Source organism: Narcine bancroftii, chromosome 3, assembly GCF_036971445.1.
Source record: "Narcine bancroftii isolate sNarBan1 chromosome 3, sNarBan1.hap1, whole genome shotgun sequence".
In the NCBI taxonomy this organism is placed as follows: Eukaryota; Metazoa; Chordata; class Chondrichthyes; order Torpediniformes; family Narcinidae; genus Narcine; species Narcine bancroftii.
Window position 1 is genome coordinate 82,117,473 of NC_091471.1, and position 18,944 is coordinate 82,136,416.

The 18,944-nt window shown below is 43.8% G+C and overlaps 1 protein-coding gene across 1 annotated transcript in view; it reads right to left on the reverse strand.

Moving 5' to 3' along the window:
• The window catches only part of ankrd55 (ankyrin repeat domain 55), a 144,508-nt gene extending 136,113 nt beyond the window's left edge, over positions 1-8,395 (reverse strand). The window contains exon 1 of the mRNA XM_069923079.1: positions 8,319-8,395. Within this exon, the coding sequence (XP_069779180.1) occupies positions 8,319-8,395 (77 nt within the window). The remainder of the gene's footprint in view (positions 1-8,318) is intronic.
• Positions 8,396-18,944: the final 10,549 nt, after the last annotated feature.

Sequence of the window (18,944 nt, forward strand, 5' to 3'; positions counted from 1 at the left end):
TACATAATAAATCCAAAAAATGTTTAGGTAATAATAGTGCATAAAGGAAAAGTGATGTTAAAATGGTGCAGACACTCCTTTTTGAGATGTCAGGGTAGTCCATGATCAGTGTAATAAGCCTGTTAGCCATTCTCAAGACACTGTTCTTGTACCTGGAAGTGCTGGTCTTCAAGCTTCTGAATCTTCTGCCTGAAGATAGCAGTGAGAAGAGGTTGTGACCAGGGTGGTCCTTTATGAAGCTAGCTGCCTTCATCACATGGATGTCTTTCGGACTACCTAAATTGCCTCACAAGTTGGAAAAATATTGTGCAATTGTGCGTGGTGTAGTGATTCTTGCCTCAGTGCACTAATTGGATGTTTGTAGATCAGATCATGACTGTCTTGGTCAGGCTGGATGAAATGCCATTGCTCTTGAAAATCATCTGGAGAATCCTAGCGGATGAAGAATCAGTGCCAAGTTGCTTCTTGTGCAGCTTGCATTCAAAATGCATGCACCATAATAGGATGTTTACAGCTAGTTTCCTTCTTTGGTACATTAGGGCTTTTTGGCCCAGAATAATTTCAGGAACACCAGATGCACAAAACTAATTGAAGATACATCTGCATCTCTAAAGGGATGAAGTTTAACAACAACCACTGAAAGTCACTATATATTTTTTTTTTAAAGCTTAACCCAATCCATGGTGAATACACTTCCTGATTGAGAGGGGAGGAGAAGAGAGATCCTCCATGCCCAGATTTAGAGTACACTCTGAGAATGATAATGAGGCAGCTACTGGAAATTGTTTTTAAGGAAGTCAACAGCAGCAAAAGTGAATATATCATCATTTCTCGTGTCCCAGCAACTGTATGAGCAGTCTCAGTCACTGCTTCATCCGACAAAACTACATCCATCATCTAACAAAACATTTTAATGACCATTATATCCATATCATACCCACCTCCCACACCTTCTGCAACCCCAACACACACCCACTTTCTTTTTAAGTTTCCACAAATTCTCAGCTACTAAATCATGACCATCAGGTCATGCATGAACTTTATTTTTTGCTCACAAACACCCATTGCTTTCTTGCAGGATGAAATTTCATTTCCAGTTGTGTGGCAATCGCTAATGTGCTCACAGACTTAGACCCCTGCTCAGTGGAAAGCATCAGAGTGGCTGCAACTGATGGTGCAGTGGTCACTGCAAATAACATTATGGCCATATCTGATTATCCTTGTTATCAGGTGTTTTCCCCTTATCCCACTAACTTTCTTCCAGTTACAAGATATATATGGTTTCTTTATTCCTTTCCTAGTTGCACTTTTTAAAAAAAATTTGCGGAAACTGCCAAAATGTTTGGCCTGGAAGTCAGCCTGAAGAAAACTGAGGTCCTCCATCAGCCAGCTCCCCACCATGACTACCAGCCATCGGGCACACAAAACTCAAAACGGTCAACCAGTTTACCTATCTCGGCTGCACCATTTCATCGGATGCAAGGATCGACAACGAGATAGACAACAGATTCGCCAAGGCAAATAGCGCCTTTGGAAGACTACACAAAAGAGTCTGGAAAAACAACCAACTGAAAAACCTCACAAAGATTAGCATATACAGAGCTGTTGTCATATCCACACTCCTGTTCGGCTCCGAATCATGGGTCCTCTACCGGCATCACCTACGGCTCCTAGAACGCTTCCACCAGCGTTGTCTCCGCTCCATCCTCAACATTCATTGGAGTGACTTCATCTCCAACATCGAAGTACTCGAGAAGGCAGAGGCCGACAGCATCGAATCCACGCTGCTGAAGATCCAACTGTGCTGGGTAGGTCACGTCTCCAGAATGGAGGACCATCGCCTCTATAATAGTATTGCACTAACCTCTATGCTAACCTTTCTCCTTAACCATGTTGTTCTGTTGTTTAAAAAGGCTCCAGAATTAACCCTGGAAATTATAGGCCAGTGAGCCTGACGTCAGTCATAGGTAAATTATAAGAAGTTATTCTAAGAGATCAGATATATTTAGATATTCAAGGACTGATTAAGAATAGTCATCATGGCTTTGTGCGAGGTAGGTTGTGTTTAACCAATCTGATAGAGATTCTGGAGGACGTTACCAGGAAAGTGATGAAAGAAAGGCTGTAGATGTTGCCTCCATGGACATCCTATGATTTAATCTGATATTCACAGTCATCTGCTCAGATAGTAACACTGAATAGAGCATAGACAAATACTTAAAGTCAGGATCTGTATGTGATGTATCCTCAGGCATCCGCAACTGACAAGCACGGTGTGGGTGGAAAGTTAAATTCCCTGCTCTCTTCAATGTACCTGTTCAGCTGCAGCAAGTAAGAATTTTGCTGCAGCTGAACAGATAGTTTCTAAAAATGAAAACAACTACACTAGTACACTTGGGTGAAACACAGGATTCTGTAGACATCATGGTTAAGTGAAAAAAAGACACAAATAAATGCTGGAGAAACTCAGCAGGTCAAACAGTGTCTTTATGAGGGCAAAGGTGAAGATGCATCACCAACGTTTTAGGCTTGAGCATTTGTGTGTTTTTACACTAGTACACTTAATTGAATTAAAAAGTCTGAGTAAATACATAAAAGAAGATAGATAACAAATAAAGTGACTACAATAGTGTAGACAACCTTTCATGAACACTATTTAGTCATTGACTTAATAACTGTTGGAAAGAAACTGTTTTTAAACCTAGACGTGCTGGTCTTCAGGTTTCTGTACCTTCTGCCTGAAGGTAGCTGTCGGCCTTTTCACACCGTGGATGAGTGGTGACCCTACTTGTACCTGGGTGAAATTCCCTGGAAGGCAGGACCTCCTGGGCCTTTCACACCATAGTCCAAATTCCTTGGAACTTTCCCTCCCCAGCAATTTAGGGGAGGGGGGGGGTCCCAGGGGGTCCCACCCCCAGCGATGCTGCATTACACACTGAGGCATCTCTAACCAGAGTTTTCAGGATCATGGAATTAGACATTTATGTCACTCCCCATTGTTCATTCAAACTGACCTTCACTGATATGTGAACTGGATATGGGGTGTTTATTTCATCATCATGTTAACACATGTATTTAAAGCATTTCTTTACCCAGTTCTCCAATTGGCATTGAATGAGATTCAGATTTGGTGATAAGGTCAAAACGTTTAATGATATCCCCTCTCCACCCCCCATCTCTACCCCTGCCCCTGACTGTCCTTTTCCCTGCCCCTGTTTTGAGGCTACTTTGGCAAGGTGACAAAAGGCTCCAACTGTAAACCCGATAATTATAGGCCTATGAGTCTGATGTCGGTGGTTGGTAAATTAATGGAGAGTGTTCTTAGAGATGGTATATACAATAGTTTACAAAGACAAGGATTGATTTGGAGTAGTCAACACGGTTTTGTACATGGTAGATCCTGTTTAACAAATCTTATTAAGTTTCTCAAGGAGGTTACTAAGAAAGTTGATGAGGGGAAGCTGTGGATGTTGTTTATATGGACATTAGTAAGGCCTTTGACAAGGTTCCACATAAGAGGTTAGTTAGGAAGATTCATTCATTAGATATTAATTTTGAAGTAGTGAAATGGATACAACAATGGTTGGATGGGTGATGCCAGAGAGTAGTGGTGGAAAATTGTTTGTCGAATTGGAGGCCGATGATGAGTGGAGAGCCTCAGGGATCGGTATTGGGTACATTGTTGTTTGTCAAATATATTAATGATCTAGATGGTAGGGTGGTAAATTGGATTAGTAAGTATGCAGATGATATGAAGATTGGTGGTGTTACGTACAGTGAGGAAGGTTATTAAAGCTTGCAGTGGGATATAGGCCAGTTAGAAGAGTGGGCTGAAAGATGGAAGATGGAATTTAATACTGATAAATATGAGATGCTGTAGTGCTGAACACAGCCAAGAAAGACTCAGCCACCACAATGAAAGTCGTTAATGAATGTTTTAATTCAAATTCAGCACGTGCCCTTTTAAGGGCAGCATGAGCTCAGTCACCTCGTTCATTGTGACATCATAATTGCTGCCCCAGGCACGTGCTGGGCAGGAGACTTGAGGCAGGGAGAAAACGCTGACAGCGCCATCTTCCCATGGCTGCCCCGCCATGTTGGGTTACACGTGGGGCCGGTTCACCATGAGAGAGTGTACCGCCATAGTGCTACATTTTGGTCAGACTAATCAGCAAAGGTCATACATGTTAAATGGTAGAGAATTGATGAGTGCAGTAAGATAAGGGGATTTAGGAATTCTGGTACATAATTCCCTGAAAGTTGAGTCACATGTAGATAGGGTGATGAAGAAAGCATTTGATATGTTGGCCTTCATATATCAGAGTACTGAATGCAGGAGTTGGAATGTCATGTTGAAGTTGTATAAGGCATTGGTGAGGCCAAATTTGGAATATTGTGTGCAGTTTTGGTCACCGAATTACAGGAAGGATATAAACAGAACAGAGAGAGTTCAGAGGAGGTTTACGAGAATGTTGCCGGGGTTTCAGGGTTTGAGTTACAGAGAAAAGTTGAGCAGGCTGGGACTTTATTCCCTGGAATGTTGAAGATTGAAGGGTGATTTGATAGAGGCCTTTAAAATTATGAGGGGGACACATAGAGTCAATGTGGACAGGGTTTTTCCATTGAAAGTGAGGGAGATTCAATCAAGAGGACATGGATTGAGAATGAAGAAGGAAGTTTAGGGGAAATATGAGGGGGAATTTCTTCACTCAGAGGGTGGTGGGAGTGTGGAATGAGCTTCCGACCGAAGTGGTAATGCGGGTTCAATTTTAATATTTAAAGAAAAGTTCGATAGGTATATGGATGATAGAGGTGAGGAGGTTTATGGGCCATGTGCAGGTCAATGGGACTAGTTGGGAGAAGGTGTTTGGCATGGACTAGAAGGACTGAACTGGCCTGTTTCTGTGCTGTAATTGTTAAATGGTTTTTGCCTGCGATGTTAGCTAATTCTTCATGGATGAAGAATTGACTTTCCCTGTTATGAATGGCTTAAGTATTGTTCAAGCAAATAACCATATAACCATATAACCATATAACCATATAACCACTTACAGCACAAAACAGGCCAGTTCGGCCCTACTAGTCCATGCTGTAACAAATCCCCACCCTCCTAGTCCCTCTGACCAGCACCCGGTCCATACCCCTCCAGTCCACTCCTATCCATGTAACTATCTAGTCTTTCCTTAAATGTAACCAATTATCCCGCCTCGACCACGTCTGTCGGAAGCTCATTCCACATCCCCACCACCCTTTGCGTAAAGAAATTTCCCCTCATGTTCCCCTTATAATTTTCCCCCTTCAATCTTAAACCATGCCCTCTAGTTTGAATCTCCCCCACTCTTAATTGAAAAAGCCTATCCACATTTACTCTGTCTGTCCCTTTTAAAATCTTAAACACCTCCATCAAGTCCCCTCTCAATCTTCTACGCTCCAGAGAAAAAAGCCCCAGTCTGCACAACCTTTCCCTGTAACTCAAACCTTGAAATCCTGTCAACATTCTCGTGAACCTTCTCTGCACTCTCTCTATTTTGTTTATATCTTTCCTATAATTTGGTGACCAAAACTGTATACAGTACTCCAAATTTGGCCTCACCAATGCCTTGTACAATTTCATCATAACCTCCCTACTCTTGAATTCAATACTCTGATTTATGGCCAACATTCCAAATGCCTTCTTCACCACACCATCTACTGAGTATCAGCCTTGAGGGTACTATTTACCACAACTCCTAAATCCCTTTGTTGCTCTACACATCTCAATAGCCTACCATTTAATGCATATGACCTATTTAGATTTGCCTTTCCAAAATGTAACACCTCACACTTATCTGTATTAAATTCCATCAGCCATTTCTCAGCCCACACCTCCAACCTTCCTAAATCACCTTTTAATCTATGGTAATCTTCCTCACTGTCCACAACACCACCAATCTTTGTATCATCCGCAAACTTGCTTATCCAATTCTCCACCCCTACTTTCAGATCGTTAATATATATAACAAACAATAATGGACCCAGGACCGATCCCTGAGGAACTCCACTAGTCACCGGCCTCCAATTGGACAAACAATTTTCTACCACTACTCTCTGACACCTCCCATCCAACCATTGCTGAATCCATTTCACTACATCCTCGTTTATACCTAATGCCTCCACCTTTTTTCTTAACCTCCTGTGGGGAACTTTGTCAAAGGTTTGTGGATGTTGTCTATTTAGACTTTAGTAAACATCCACAGCTTTCCCTTCATCAAACTTTTTTGTAATCCCCTCGAAAAACTCAATCAGGTTTGTCAAGCATGATCTACCCCTGACAAAACCATGCTGATTACTCCCTAGCAATCCCTGTACCTCCAAATAATTGTAAATACCATCCCTCAGAACACTTTCCATCAACTTGCCCACCACAGACGTCAGACTCACGGGCCTATAATTCCCAGGTTTACATTTAGACCCTTTCTTAAACAGCGGAACCACATGCGCCATCCTCCAATCCTTTGGCACTAACCCCCGTGGCCAGTGACATCCTAAATATCTCTGTTAATGGCCCCACTATCTGTCCACTAGCCTCCCTGAGTGCCCTTGGGAGTATTTTGTCCGGTCCCGGAGATTTATCCACCTTTATCTTTTTCAACACAGCCATCACCACCTTCTCGGTTATCCTTATATGCTTCATTACCTCCCCACTATTTTTCTTTACCTCAACTGGTTCAATATTTTTTTCCCTAGTGAATACCGAGGCAAAGAAATCATTCAAAATTTCCCCCATTTCCTCAGACTTCTCACTCAGCCTACCCTCACTATCTACAAGGGGTCCAATTTTATCCCTCACTAATCTTTTACTTTTAATGTACTTATAGAAACCCTTTGGATTTATTTTTACTCTGTCTGCCAAAGCCTCTTCGTGCCTTTTTTTGGCCTTTCTAATTTCTTTCTTAAGATTCCTTCTACACTCCTTGTAAATTCAAATTGTCAGCTCTCTGTTCTTTATACCTCTTGTACACCTCCCTTTTTCTCCTAACCAAATTTCCAATATTCCTCGAAAACCAAGCCTCCCTATGACTTCCAGCCTTTCCTTTGATCCTCACTGGGACATAACTACTCTGTACCCTCAAAATTTCTTTTTTGAATATCCTCCATTTTTCATTTACACCCTCACCTGAAAATATCCTGTCCCACTCAATACTCCCCAAATCCCTTCTTATTCCTTCGAAATTTGCTCTTCTCCAATCCAGAACCTCAACTTTAGGCCCCTCCTTGCTCCTCCCTAAAACTACCTTAAAACTAACAGAATTATTTTTGAATTTATTTTTGGCTATCATTTCCTATCTAGTTCTAACAGACTTTCATACTTGGTTTCTGATTCTGAAAACTGGTCCTCAAGTTGTATTTACACTGTCATATGTTGCATTGGTTGTGTAATTCATTTAGCATAACAAAGTAGGCACCAAGGAGACTGCAGATGTGGGAATCTGAAGCTAAACACAAACTGCTGGAGGAAATTAGCAGGTCAAGCAACATGAATGGGAGAAACAGAATGGTTATCATCTGCTCGAAACATCAGCCATTTTTTTTTCTCCCACTGATACTGCTTGAGTTCTTCCAGAAGATTGTGTTTAGCTTAAGGAACTACATTCCATAATCATATGCCTTGATCTCCTTCTGTACTATATTTTTTGATAACAAGGTTAGAAAGAGACAACAACTTCATAAAATCGTTTATATAGAAGCAATGTGGTGAAGCGGCCTATTTGTGGAGACTCGGACCAGCCCACAAAAGGGCTGATGAGCACGGTGACCAGGCAGGCCTGGGGGTGACACCGGCTGTCGTCTCAGGTAACTTCCGCATGATGGGAAGATGAGGAACTCTGGCAGGAATGCTGGCCAACCTGACGCCAGCACTCTAATGACGTGGGGCCCTTAGGTCAGCAACAAGGGCCCATATAAATGTGATGGCCAGAGAAATAAATCAATCTCATTTTCCAAGGCTTTGGTATGCATGTCATTCTTCTCCTTGCTTGCGTAGCACGAACACTATATTGGTGACCCCAACAGATCCAACTGTCAGTTGGATCTGAAGATGACAGATCAAGTGGACCCAGTGACCATCCCCACAGTCTCTCTCAGGCTTCCAATGTTTTGAGTGTTGCAGCCACACATGTGGTTCGAGCAGGCTGAGGCCTGCTTCACCACATTGCTGACCATACCTGCTACTTCTAGTTCGTGTATGCCCTCAATCAGGACACAGCAGCAAGAGATATAGGCTTCCTATGGCAGCCTCCAGAGTGAGGCAAATACACAGTCCTCAAAGAGCCACTAACCTGCATTTTTGGGCTTGCTTGGTGCAAGTGTGCCGCCCAGTTGCTGCATATGGACTGATCGGGGGACAGGTCTCCATCCGCCCTAATAGAGATTCTCACTCTAACCAAGGGCCACAAGCCTTGCCTGCTCTTTGAGCAGATCTTTCTGGAGCAGCTTCCTGAGGATATATGGCTCTTACTCACAGATGAGGACTTCAGTGACCCTTGAAGGGTCGCTGCCCAGGTGGACATGCTCTGGAGAGCAAAGAAGGGTCAGCACCATCATAGACCACATCAGCAAGCCCCACGAATAACCCCCATTGAGATCAAGGGCAGCAGAGAGGCAAGTAAACACCCCAAGACAGCTATGCTACTACCATCAGCGATGGGGTGCAGAGGCCTGTCGATGCTGCCCATCCTGCGAGTTTTCGAGAAGTTCCCTGCCCAACCGACATTGATGGCTGTGGCAGTTAGCCTCTTCCACATTCGGAGCTCACTGTCAGCAGGCATTTCCTGGTCGATAAGGATGACAAGTTAGCATCCTACCCACCGCAGGACTCGACACCCACAGTAGCAAGCAGGGCCCAGCACTGATGACAGCCAATAGCTCCTCCATTCAAACTTTTGGCATCCACACCATTCCCCTTCATTTCGGTAACAGCCGCTTTACATGTACCTTCACCTTTGTGGCAGAGGTTCAACCGCTCCTGGGGGCCGAATTCCTTCAGGCACTCTGCTTGCTTGTTGAGCTCAAAGGACAACGCTTGGTGCACTCCAAAACCTTTAAGACTCTGCCTCTGGGGGAAGCTAAGCTATCCGCCCCTCACCTGGACTCTATAAGACTCTTGAACAATGAATTTACCTACACCCTGGTGGAGTTCCTCTCGATAGTGGCATCACAGTTCTCCGCAACCAAGCAAAAACACGAGGTAAAGCACCACATACTAACCGAGGGCCCCCTGATTCATGCCAGGGCACGCAAACTCCCTCCTGAAAAGCTAAGCCAAGCAAAGCAGGAGTTTAAAAAAATGGAGAAGCTGGGGATTATGTGGCCCTTTGACAGTCGCTGGGCCTCCCCCCTCCATATGGTGCCCAAATCAACAGGGGTTGGAGACCATGCGGTGATTACCAGCATCTCAATAAGGCCACCACACCCGACGGATATCTTCAAGACTTTGCTGCCAACCTGTATGGAACATGGGAGTTATCCAAGGTGGACCTCACCTGAGCATACCATCAAATCCCAGTTCACCCACTGGATGTCCCCAAGACTGCAATCATAATCCCCTTTGGTTTTTTTAAATTTCTCTGCATGCCCTTCGGTCTAAAGAACGTGACACAAATTTTTCAGCGGCTGATGGATGCAGTGGGTCATCTATTTGGACGATATCTTCATCGCCAGGCACAGCTGCAAGGATCACACTCCCCACCTTAGACTGCTGTGAACTCATTTGAGTTCGGCCTGACAATTGTCCCTGCGGAATGCCAATTCGGTCTGAACACCATCGACTTCCTGGGGTACAGGATTAACAGACATGGGGCCACACCTCTCCCTGAGAAGTTTGAGGCGGTCCGGTATTTCACTAAGCCACACATGGTAAAAGGGGCTACAGGAATTCGCCAGTATGATAAATTTTTACCACAGGTTCATACCGGCAGTGGCACGCATCATGCAACCCCTCTTTGTGCTGATGACCAGCAAGGTCAAAAGACATTGCTTTGGACGAAGAGTTCTCCAGGGTGTTCCAGAATGGCAAAGATGCAGTGGCCAACACCACCCACCTGGTCCACCCCAGACCAGAGGCACCTAGCGCCCTGACAGTCAATGCCTCCAGCACAGCGGTAGGGGTCATGCCAGATCAACTCATCAAGGACCAGTGGCAACCCCTGGCCTTTTTCAGCAGGCACCTCCACCCCTTCCCCCTCACCCACCCTGAGCTCAAATACAGCGCTTTCGACTGAGAGTTGTTAACGTTGTACCTGGCACTAAAACATTTCCGTTACTTTTTGAAAGCCTGACAGTTCAGGGTGTTCACTGACCATAAGCCACTGACTTTCGCCTTCCATAAGGCCCATGGTGGGCCTGACAACAGAGACACTTGTCCTACGTGTCCGAGTTTACCACAGACATTCGACATATCGCAGGGAAAAACAACGTGATAGCCAATGCTCTGTCCCACCCGGCGATCAAATCGATACACACCCTGTCCCAAGTCTCTGTGGTGCTATCAGTCAGTGGGATTGCCTCCTGCCACTTCATGGAACGGTCTACCATGATCAAAAGGTATCATCCCATGGGAAACCAATAATGGCCCTACTAAGTCAATTTGTAGATGGCTGAACCTGTGCCATGCCAGTTCAAAGTTCTGTGTGTCCGCTCTTATGTGAACCTGCACTCTGGAGGACTGACACACGGATGTCCCGATTTGGGGTCCCAGAGCACCTCACCTCGGATAGGGGGGCACAATTCACCTTTGGGCTCGCTCTGAGCAGCACTGGCTCCACTGCACTGTGGCATATCACCTGCAGGCGAATAGGTTGGCGGAGTGCTTCCACAGACACCTCAAGGCAGCTATGATGGGCCAGCTCAAGGGTCCCAATTAGGTGGATGAATTGCATTGGGTCCTGTTGGGAATTCGCACAGTGCCGAAGGAGAAAGTCAATGTCTTGGCGGCGGAGGTAGTCTACGCATGCCTTTAATCATCCATGAGGAGTTCCGGGCCCTCGATAACACCTGGAAGACCACATAGTGGCCCTCGAGAACCTGTGGTGGAAGCTGAAGTCCTTGGTCCTGCAACAACCCCCTCTACATGGCCAGCCAAAACAATGTCCTGAAGGATCTAAAGACTTGCCAGTATGTGTCACGAGGAGGAGTGCACACAGACCACCATTACAACAACCCTACGAGGGGGCCTACAAGGTCATTAGAGACGGTGGTTCAACCTTCATTTTTGACATCTGCAGTAAAGAGAAAACATTACCATTGACTGCCTGAAACTGGCATATCAGGACTGTAATGAGCTGGTCTGCACTCCGCCCCCATGCTGCAGGGGCAGGCCACCTAAGGCTACAGACATTGGCCCGGTCACTGGTCCTGGGGAGGATGTTGTGTAATGGCCCGCACACAGAGACATGGACTGGCCCACAAAATGGTCAATGAACCCAACAACCGTGCGGACCTGTGTAGTGCCAAGTGACTTCCACACAGCGGGAAGATGAGGAATTCTGGCGGGAGCGCTGGCCAACCCGAGGCCTGTGCTCCGATGATGCGGGGCCCTGATGTCAGCTCCATGGGCCCATATAAATGCAATGGACAGAGCAATAAATCAGTCTAGTTTTCCAAGGATTTGGTGCGCATGTCATTCTTCTCCACTCTACACGCTGCACTGGCACATTTTCAAAGCTTCTTATAATGTGGAAAAGAAGACAATTCCTTACTTCTGAAGTGATCAGTATCCTTAGAATAGCTTTCACTTTCAAAAGTGCAATAAAATAATTGTTAAGAGAAATTAATTGTGTTTCACAAAATCATTTCATTCACAACATGCAGTGGAAACACATTTTTCATACATTAAATTAATACTTTGAACAAAGGAGTTTCAAAGTGCAGAAGAAATGTAGCAGTTAGCGTAATGCTGTTAAAATGCCAGCTGCCTGGGTTTGAATCTGACGCTGTCTGTAAGAAGCTTGTACGTTCTTCCCATGTCTATGTGGGTTTCCTCCAGGCATGCTGGTTTCTTACCATCCTGCAAAACATACCGGGGTTGTAGGTCAAATGGGTATAATTGGGTGGCATGGGCTCATGAGCTAGAATGTCCTGTTACTGAGGTGAATGTCTAAATTTAAAATATAAATTAAATTTTAAAAAACTATTCAGTGCCAATTGCAATAAACTTCATTCATCCATTAAAGGCGGGGAATTTTTGGGTCCTGACAGTTTGTTAAATTCTTCACATTTTCGGACTTACCTCTATCAACTTACTTGAGTGACTTAATAGATCTTTAGTCCACATACCTAAATAGTTTGGCACAATGATTTAAAAAAAAGCTCTCTTCTGTAAATACAAATTAAACATCAACTTTCTTGATGGAAATTGGATTAAATGGTTACCTATTGACAAGTTAATTCAATCCGACATTAATGAGAACAATCTGACTTTCTATGGTCCAGTAACTAAGGTTGTGGATGTTGTGTATTGGAGTTTTGGAAATGACAGGCTGGTTTTGGGTCCTGAAAGTATTGAATGTAGCAAGGTTTTTCCTGAGGTCATCATTCACAGGTTTAATTTTGGTAATTCATTTTAATTAACATTAACATATTCTATCGTTCCTGGAAAAATGAAAAGGATCAATATAACTTATTTTGGCAGAACTAAGGTACAAGACAGCCTCTAGGGTCTTTATATCAACTTATGGGAAACTTCTGTCCTGATATGTTCAAAAATACAATTTCATTGTCACATTTCACTCAGTACAGTAAGAAGGGTTCTTCTGCTCTGTTTAGCAAGTTAATTCGAAGATGGATACAACTGCATAAAGTAGCACAATTACAGAAACAGTGTTACTATTGAAAGACCCAGCAAGGGTAGCATCAGGGCAGTGGTGTGAGTTTCATTGAGGAGGTTTATGCAGAAGAAACTCTTTAAAGATACAGAAGAATGAGAGGGGATCTTCAAATTATGTATAAAATTATGAAAGGCATAGAGAAGATAAAGATAGGTAAGTTGTTTCCATTGGTGGGGGAGACTAGAACTAGGGGACATAGCCTCAAGATTCAGCATATTGGATTTTGGATAAAGATGAAGAGAAACTGCTTTCTTCCAGAGGGTGGTGAATCTATGGAAATCACTGTCCATTGAAGCTGTGGAAGTTACCTCAGTAAATATATTTAAGACAAGGTTGGATAGATTTTTGCATACTAGGGATAAAAGGCAGGTAGATGGAGATGAGCCTATCATCAGATCAGCCATGATCTCATTGAATGGCGGAGCAGGCTCGATGGGGAAGGTGGTCTACACCTGCTCCTACAGTATTCCTTATGTTCTTATGTTTAGGATTGTTGGAGAGCAATTTCTCACTCTTGCACCTTCTCCTCAGTGGGAGGAGGGAGGACAGTAGGGTCAGAGTGTGATAGTCCTTCAGTGTGTTGGCTGCCTTACCTAGACAGCAGGGGGTGAAGATGGAGGGGAGGGAGGTTTGCGTGATGCATCCATCTGGCATGGTTTCAGTGGGGCGCCAGAAGAAGTTGTTAAGGTTCATGAGGGACATTAGTCTTCTAAGAACAAAAAGATATGAGGGTGCTTTCTTGACTGTGCCATTAACGTGGTTGATCCAGGCCAGGTCACTGGAAATGTTTACTCTCTCAAACTTGAAGCTATCTATTGTCTCCACTTTTGCACCACTGATTTTTAATTTAGAGATACAGCATGGCAACAGGCCCTTCCAGTCCATGAGCCCAAATGCACCCATGTGACCATTTAACCTAGGAACTTCGTCTTTGGAACATAGGAGGAATCTGGAGACCTGAAGGAAACCCTTTCAAACATAGAGAGAATGTACAGACTCATAAACAGTGACAGATTCAAAGCCAGATCACTAATGCTGCAATAGCATTGCGCTAACCACCATGTTAACCGTGCAGCCCTGATGTGGACAGAGGTATGGGCTCATACCGCCCTCTGAAGTTGGTGATCAATTCCCTTATTTTACTGACATTGAGAGGTCATTATCTTGGAACCAGGCCATGAAACTCTCAGTCTTCTTCCTGCATTTCATCTCATTTGTTGTTTGATAATCAGCCTCTGACTGTGGTGTAGTCAGCAAACTAAAAGATGGAATTGGAACAGAATGTGCCTGTACAATCGTGGGTGTAGAGGGATCGTGTACACATCCTTGTGGAGTCCCAGTATTGAGTGTGATCATGGAGGAGATATTGTATTTAAATTTAAACATGCAGCACGGTAACAGGCCTTTTCAGCCCACAAGCCCGTGGCACCCAATTATACCTGAGTCAAGTCAAATTTATCGACATCTGATTGTACAAGTACAACCCAATGAAACAGCGGTTTCCGATCCTCGATGAAAAACATGTAGACACATAACCAGACATCACACATACTGATAAATAATACATTTGCAAGACAAATGTTATATCTATAAAAACAAACAAATAAATAAATATTGTTTTGTACAAATGAGAGTCTCGGATGGTTAGTGTGAGCAGTTCCTTTGGTCATTCAGCATTCTCACTGCCTGTGGGAAGAAACTGTTCCTCAGCCTCGTGGTGCTGGTTCTGATACTCCTGTATCTCTTCCCTGATGGGAGAAGCTGAAAGATGCTGTGTGCAGGGTGGACTGGGGCCCTCAGTGATTTTGTGCGCCAAATGATCTAGAACCCCTGATATGTTTTTGGACAGTGGAAGGAAACTGGATCCCCCAGGGGAAAACCCAAACAGACATGGGGAGAACATGCAAACACCTTACAGACAGTGTGGGATTTGAACCCTAACACTGCAATAGCGCTGCACTAACCATTAAGTTAACCTTGCCACCCTGTTCCTGTTGTCAATCTCCTCAGTTTGTTGGCCATCTACTCTGTTTGTAGTTTGTTGGACAAGGATACAGTTGCTGAAGCTAAGATCCCAAAGTTCAAGAGCAAACGAGATAAAGAGAAGATGCATATAAGGTTATAAAGCACATATAAGGTTGATGGACAAAATCTTTTACCCATGGTAGGGATATCAAAAACAAGAAAATATAAGTTTAAGTGGAGAAGTGGAGAAGAAGAGGTAGATATTTTTCACGTTATATATCTGGAACGTGCTGCCAGAGGCGGTGATGGAATCAGATACAATTTCTTACATTGCTGGGCAGTTATATGGAGATGAATAAGCAAGGCACTGCAGGATGCAGACCAAATGCGGTGAATGGGATGAGTATAAATAGGCATATAAGATCAGGATGGATCTGATGGGCTGAAGGGCCTGTTTCTGAGCTGTACAACTCTGTGGACTTTATGAGTTAGTGACGGAGATATATTTTTTCTTTGAGGATCTTATGAAGTGTTTTCTCTGTCATTTAGGCAAGTGCTTGCAGTGATGGAGCTTAGAGCAAAGAGGTTGTTGCAAGAGAGCTAGTTGCAGGGATTTGAGGCCAGACATGAAGCAGATGTGGCCTAACCATTGAAACTAGTTGAGAAGGACACTAGTGACGGTTCATCTATCCTGCAGTAGAATTTGGAGGTCTTTGCAAACACAGTGTTGGGGGCATTACTCCAGATCTGGAATTACCTGTGACAGGTTTTCCATGTCTAGAACTCATATAAGAGTTTGGAGGCTGCTACTGGTTAGTAGACAATGATCTTGGCTTGGTATCTTGGTGTTTGAACATCCTTATCTGCAAAATCTGAAGATGTAATGGATCTTAATTACTGGGAGAGGAGGGAGAAGGGAAGGTGCAACACTAAAACCTTGATGACTGGTTTGAAAACCATCTTCTGGATTTAGGAATTATATAGTTTGGGAAGAGGGTACCACAGCATCAGTCATTGAAATAAAACAGAAAATGTTAAAAACACTCAGCACTTCAACAGCATCTGTCAGAACTGGGAAAGGGCCTTCAAGCTGAAGATTTAACTCTGTTAACCTGTCCACAGGTGCAGCCTGAGAGTTTCCAACCTTTTTTTAAAAATTTTTATTTTAGATTTCTAGCATCTAGTATCAAGAACCTAGTGGAGTCATTAAGCTTAGAAACAGGCCTTTCAGTCCATTTTGGTCCACTGTAACCACTGGTGTCAATCCCATTGTGATAGTACAGATTCTATCACCAATGTGTATATGTATGGATTGTAGTGTAGGATGACTGTGATTGGCTCAGAGTGTAGCCACGCCTACTGGCAGGTATTAAAGGGTTGCTCCTAGCCAGACCAGGTCATTCTGGACTGGTTGATTTACTTGTGATATGCTCCAGTCTTCCAGTTAATAAAAGCCTTGGTTTGGATCAACAAGTCTTTGGTTCTTTCGACGTGCTCTACACCCATCCTATTCAACCCTCTTTCCCATCAGTTCCTCACTGACACTTGAACTCACCCCAGTAAATTACTGGGGTAATTTACAGTGGCTAATAAAACCTACCAACTTGCACATCTTTGGAATGTGGGGGAAACGAGCAATCTGACGAACCCCAGAACCATTGGGAGAATGTGTAAAGTCCACACAGCTAGCGCTAGAGGCTGGGATTGAACTCGGTCCAATTGGGTTGTGAGACAGCGGCACCATTGTCTACACCACTGGGATGGCTATCATCGTTAATATTGCCGTCTTTGTGCTTTAGTGTTCAGCAGCCCTTTCTGATATGCTTTTGATACCTTCAACCCCCATCAAATTATTCTTACATTTTGAAGTCTGCTCTAACTTTGAGATGTAATGGACTTCGATAACTGAGAGGAGTGAGTGTGATGAGATTAGTTGAGCCAAAGCAAGATGAAAATGTAAATTTTGAGGAGGACACAAAGATGCTGCAAAACAGATTCAGAATGTAAATGAATGGGCAAGAGTGTGGCAGGTGGAATATCACATTCAGAAATGAGAAGCTGTCCACCTTGGTGACAAAATGTAAAAGCAAAGTATTTTTTTAAAAGCTGTAAGAAGAAGAATTATTGGATTGCAGAGAATACCTTTGCAGCTTTGATTTTTTTTAACATAAGGATTTAAAAGGAGCCAATTAAACCTCACTGTTTAAGCACCCTCTCGAATCCTGGTTCCAAAGCTTGGTTCCCATGAGCCAGTCTCCAGCACTCTGCAACCTATTCAGGTCCCTCAGTTACTGAGCCCCTTGCTGGTTCACTGCTGTCATCACTGTCCTGTTGGGTCATCCCTTCTGCTTCTCCTTATCAATGGGGGCGTGGTGGGGGGGGCGGAAGGGGTGGTGTTCTCTCTGCATTGGTCCGCTGCTCCCACAGAGTCTGCAACCCCTCATGGCTACTGCCAAGCACAGGCATCCCCCATCTTGGGCAGAGACCTCCATGGCTGCAGGATTTTACTTACAAACTCTATTAAATAGCTCCTTTAACAGGCCATTTAAAGCCTGCACAAAGCCACTGGCATTAGGACCATACAATTGAACCCTCTGGAGCAGAGCTGTGTCTCTGCTCTTTCAGGTCTACATCACCAGCTATGCTGCCGTTACAACAGCTTCTGCAGCACCACCATCTTAGAGCTTCCAGCCTAAATGATGATCTCATGAAGATAGTTTTGGCCTTTTCTAGACAGAACAGAGGAGAAAATGCTAGAATCTATTAGAATACTGGATGGAGATTGAGAACCTGGTTGGATGGCATCAGAACAACAATGTGGCTCTCAGCATCCATAAGGCCTTGGGGCTTATTGATGATTTTAGGAAGGGGAGGCTGAGGGACCACACACCTAAATGTATTGATGGGGTGTAGGTGGAGAAGGTCAGTATCTGCATGTTTCAGGTGGTCCTTTCCTGATGCTAGCACATTGAGGCAACCATGAAGGAGGAACACCAAAGCCTATACATTCTAAGAGGTATGAGGAGTTTTAAATATTCCATCAAACTTATTCAGGTGAACTGAGGAAAGTATACAGTCTGGTTGCATCACAGCATGGTTTGGTAATTTGAGTGCCCAGCAAAAGGCTGCAGAAGGTAGCAACCATAACAATGTCATTCCCATCGAGAAAGCAGCCAACATCATCCTGGTCTCAACTGCTTCTCACCGCAACTGCCAGAGAGAAGGTTCAGAAGCCTGAGAAGCAGTTTCTTTCAAGCAACTATCAGGATCCTCTAAGCATGATCTGCTCTCAGAAAGTCTGCACTATTATCACAACACTTCCTTTTTCTTGCACTTTGGTAACTGTGAATATTTATTATATATTTATATTTATAAACTTATTGTCATTATTTTTAAGAAAGCAGAAAATAAGAATGTAATAAAATAGAAGCAGGGGTCAGCTATTCAGCCTGTCATCTGCTAATCTTTGTCCTCTCCACTGACCTCAAATCCCTTGATTCCCTGAGTATCTAAAAATTTATTGATCCCTATTTTAAATATACTCATAAGTTAGATTCCACATTCACTCTGAGTAGAGATTTTACATGACACTCAACAAATAACATTGGACAGAGTCAATGGCGAATTTACAAAAGAGATAGTCGAAAATAAATTGTTCAGAGTTTCTTGAGATTGAGGTGAGATGGTCTTCATTAGAAGGACAACACTTCAAGAAGATGCCTCACCAGCACATTCCCAAGGGCAGTTAGAGATGAGCTTTAGTTTAACCAAAACCCAGAACTTGAAAAAATGCAGTATTAGTGATGGAGGTCTAAATTATGAAGGTCATAAACTCTTTCACAATTAAATTGAGCTACTGCTACTTCCCTATCCCATCCCTCCCCTCACCATCCCCCACCAATCCCTCTTCTCCCTTCCCCTTGCCCACCTGGCCATGCTTTCTCCGAGGACTTCCCCTTCTCCCTGCCCTCAGCCTGTGCTATCATTGTATCTGAAACATACCCTTAAGCCCAAGTGTCTGTGCCAAACGTTAAAATTACCCAGTAAATTAAAACTCTGCTGCAGCATTTAATAGATATCTCCCCATCACCTTTACATTCTTTTGTTGATCTAGAA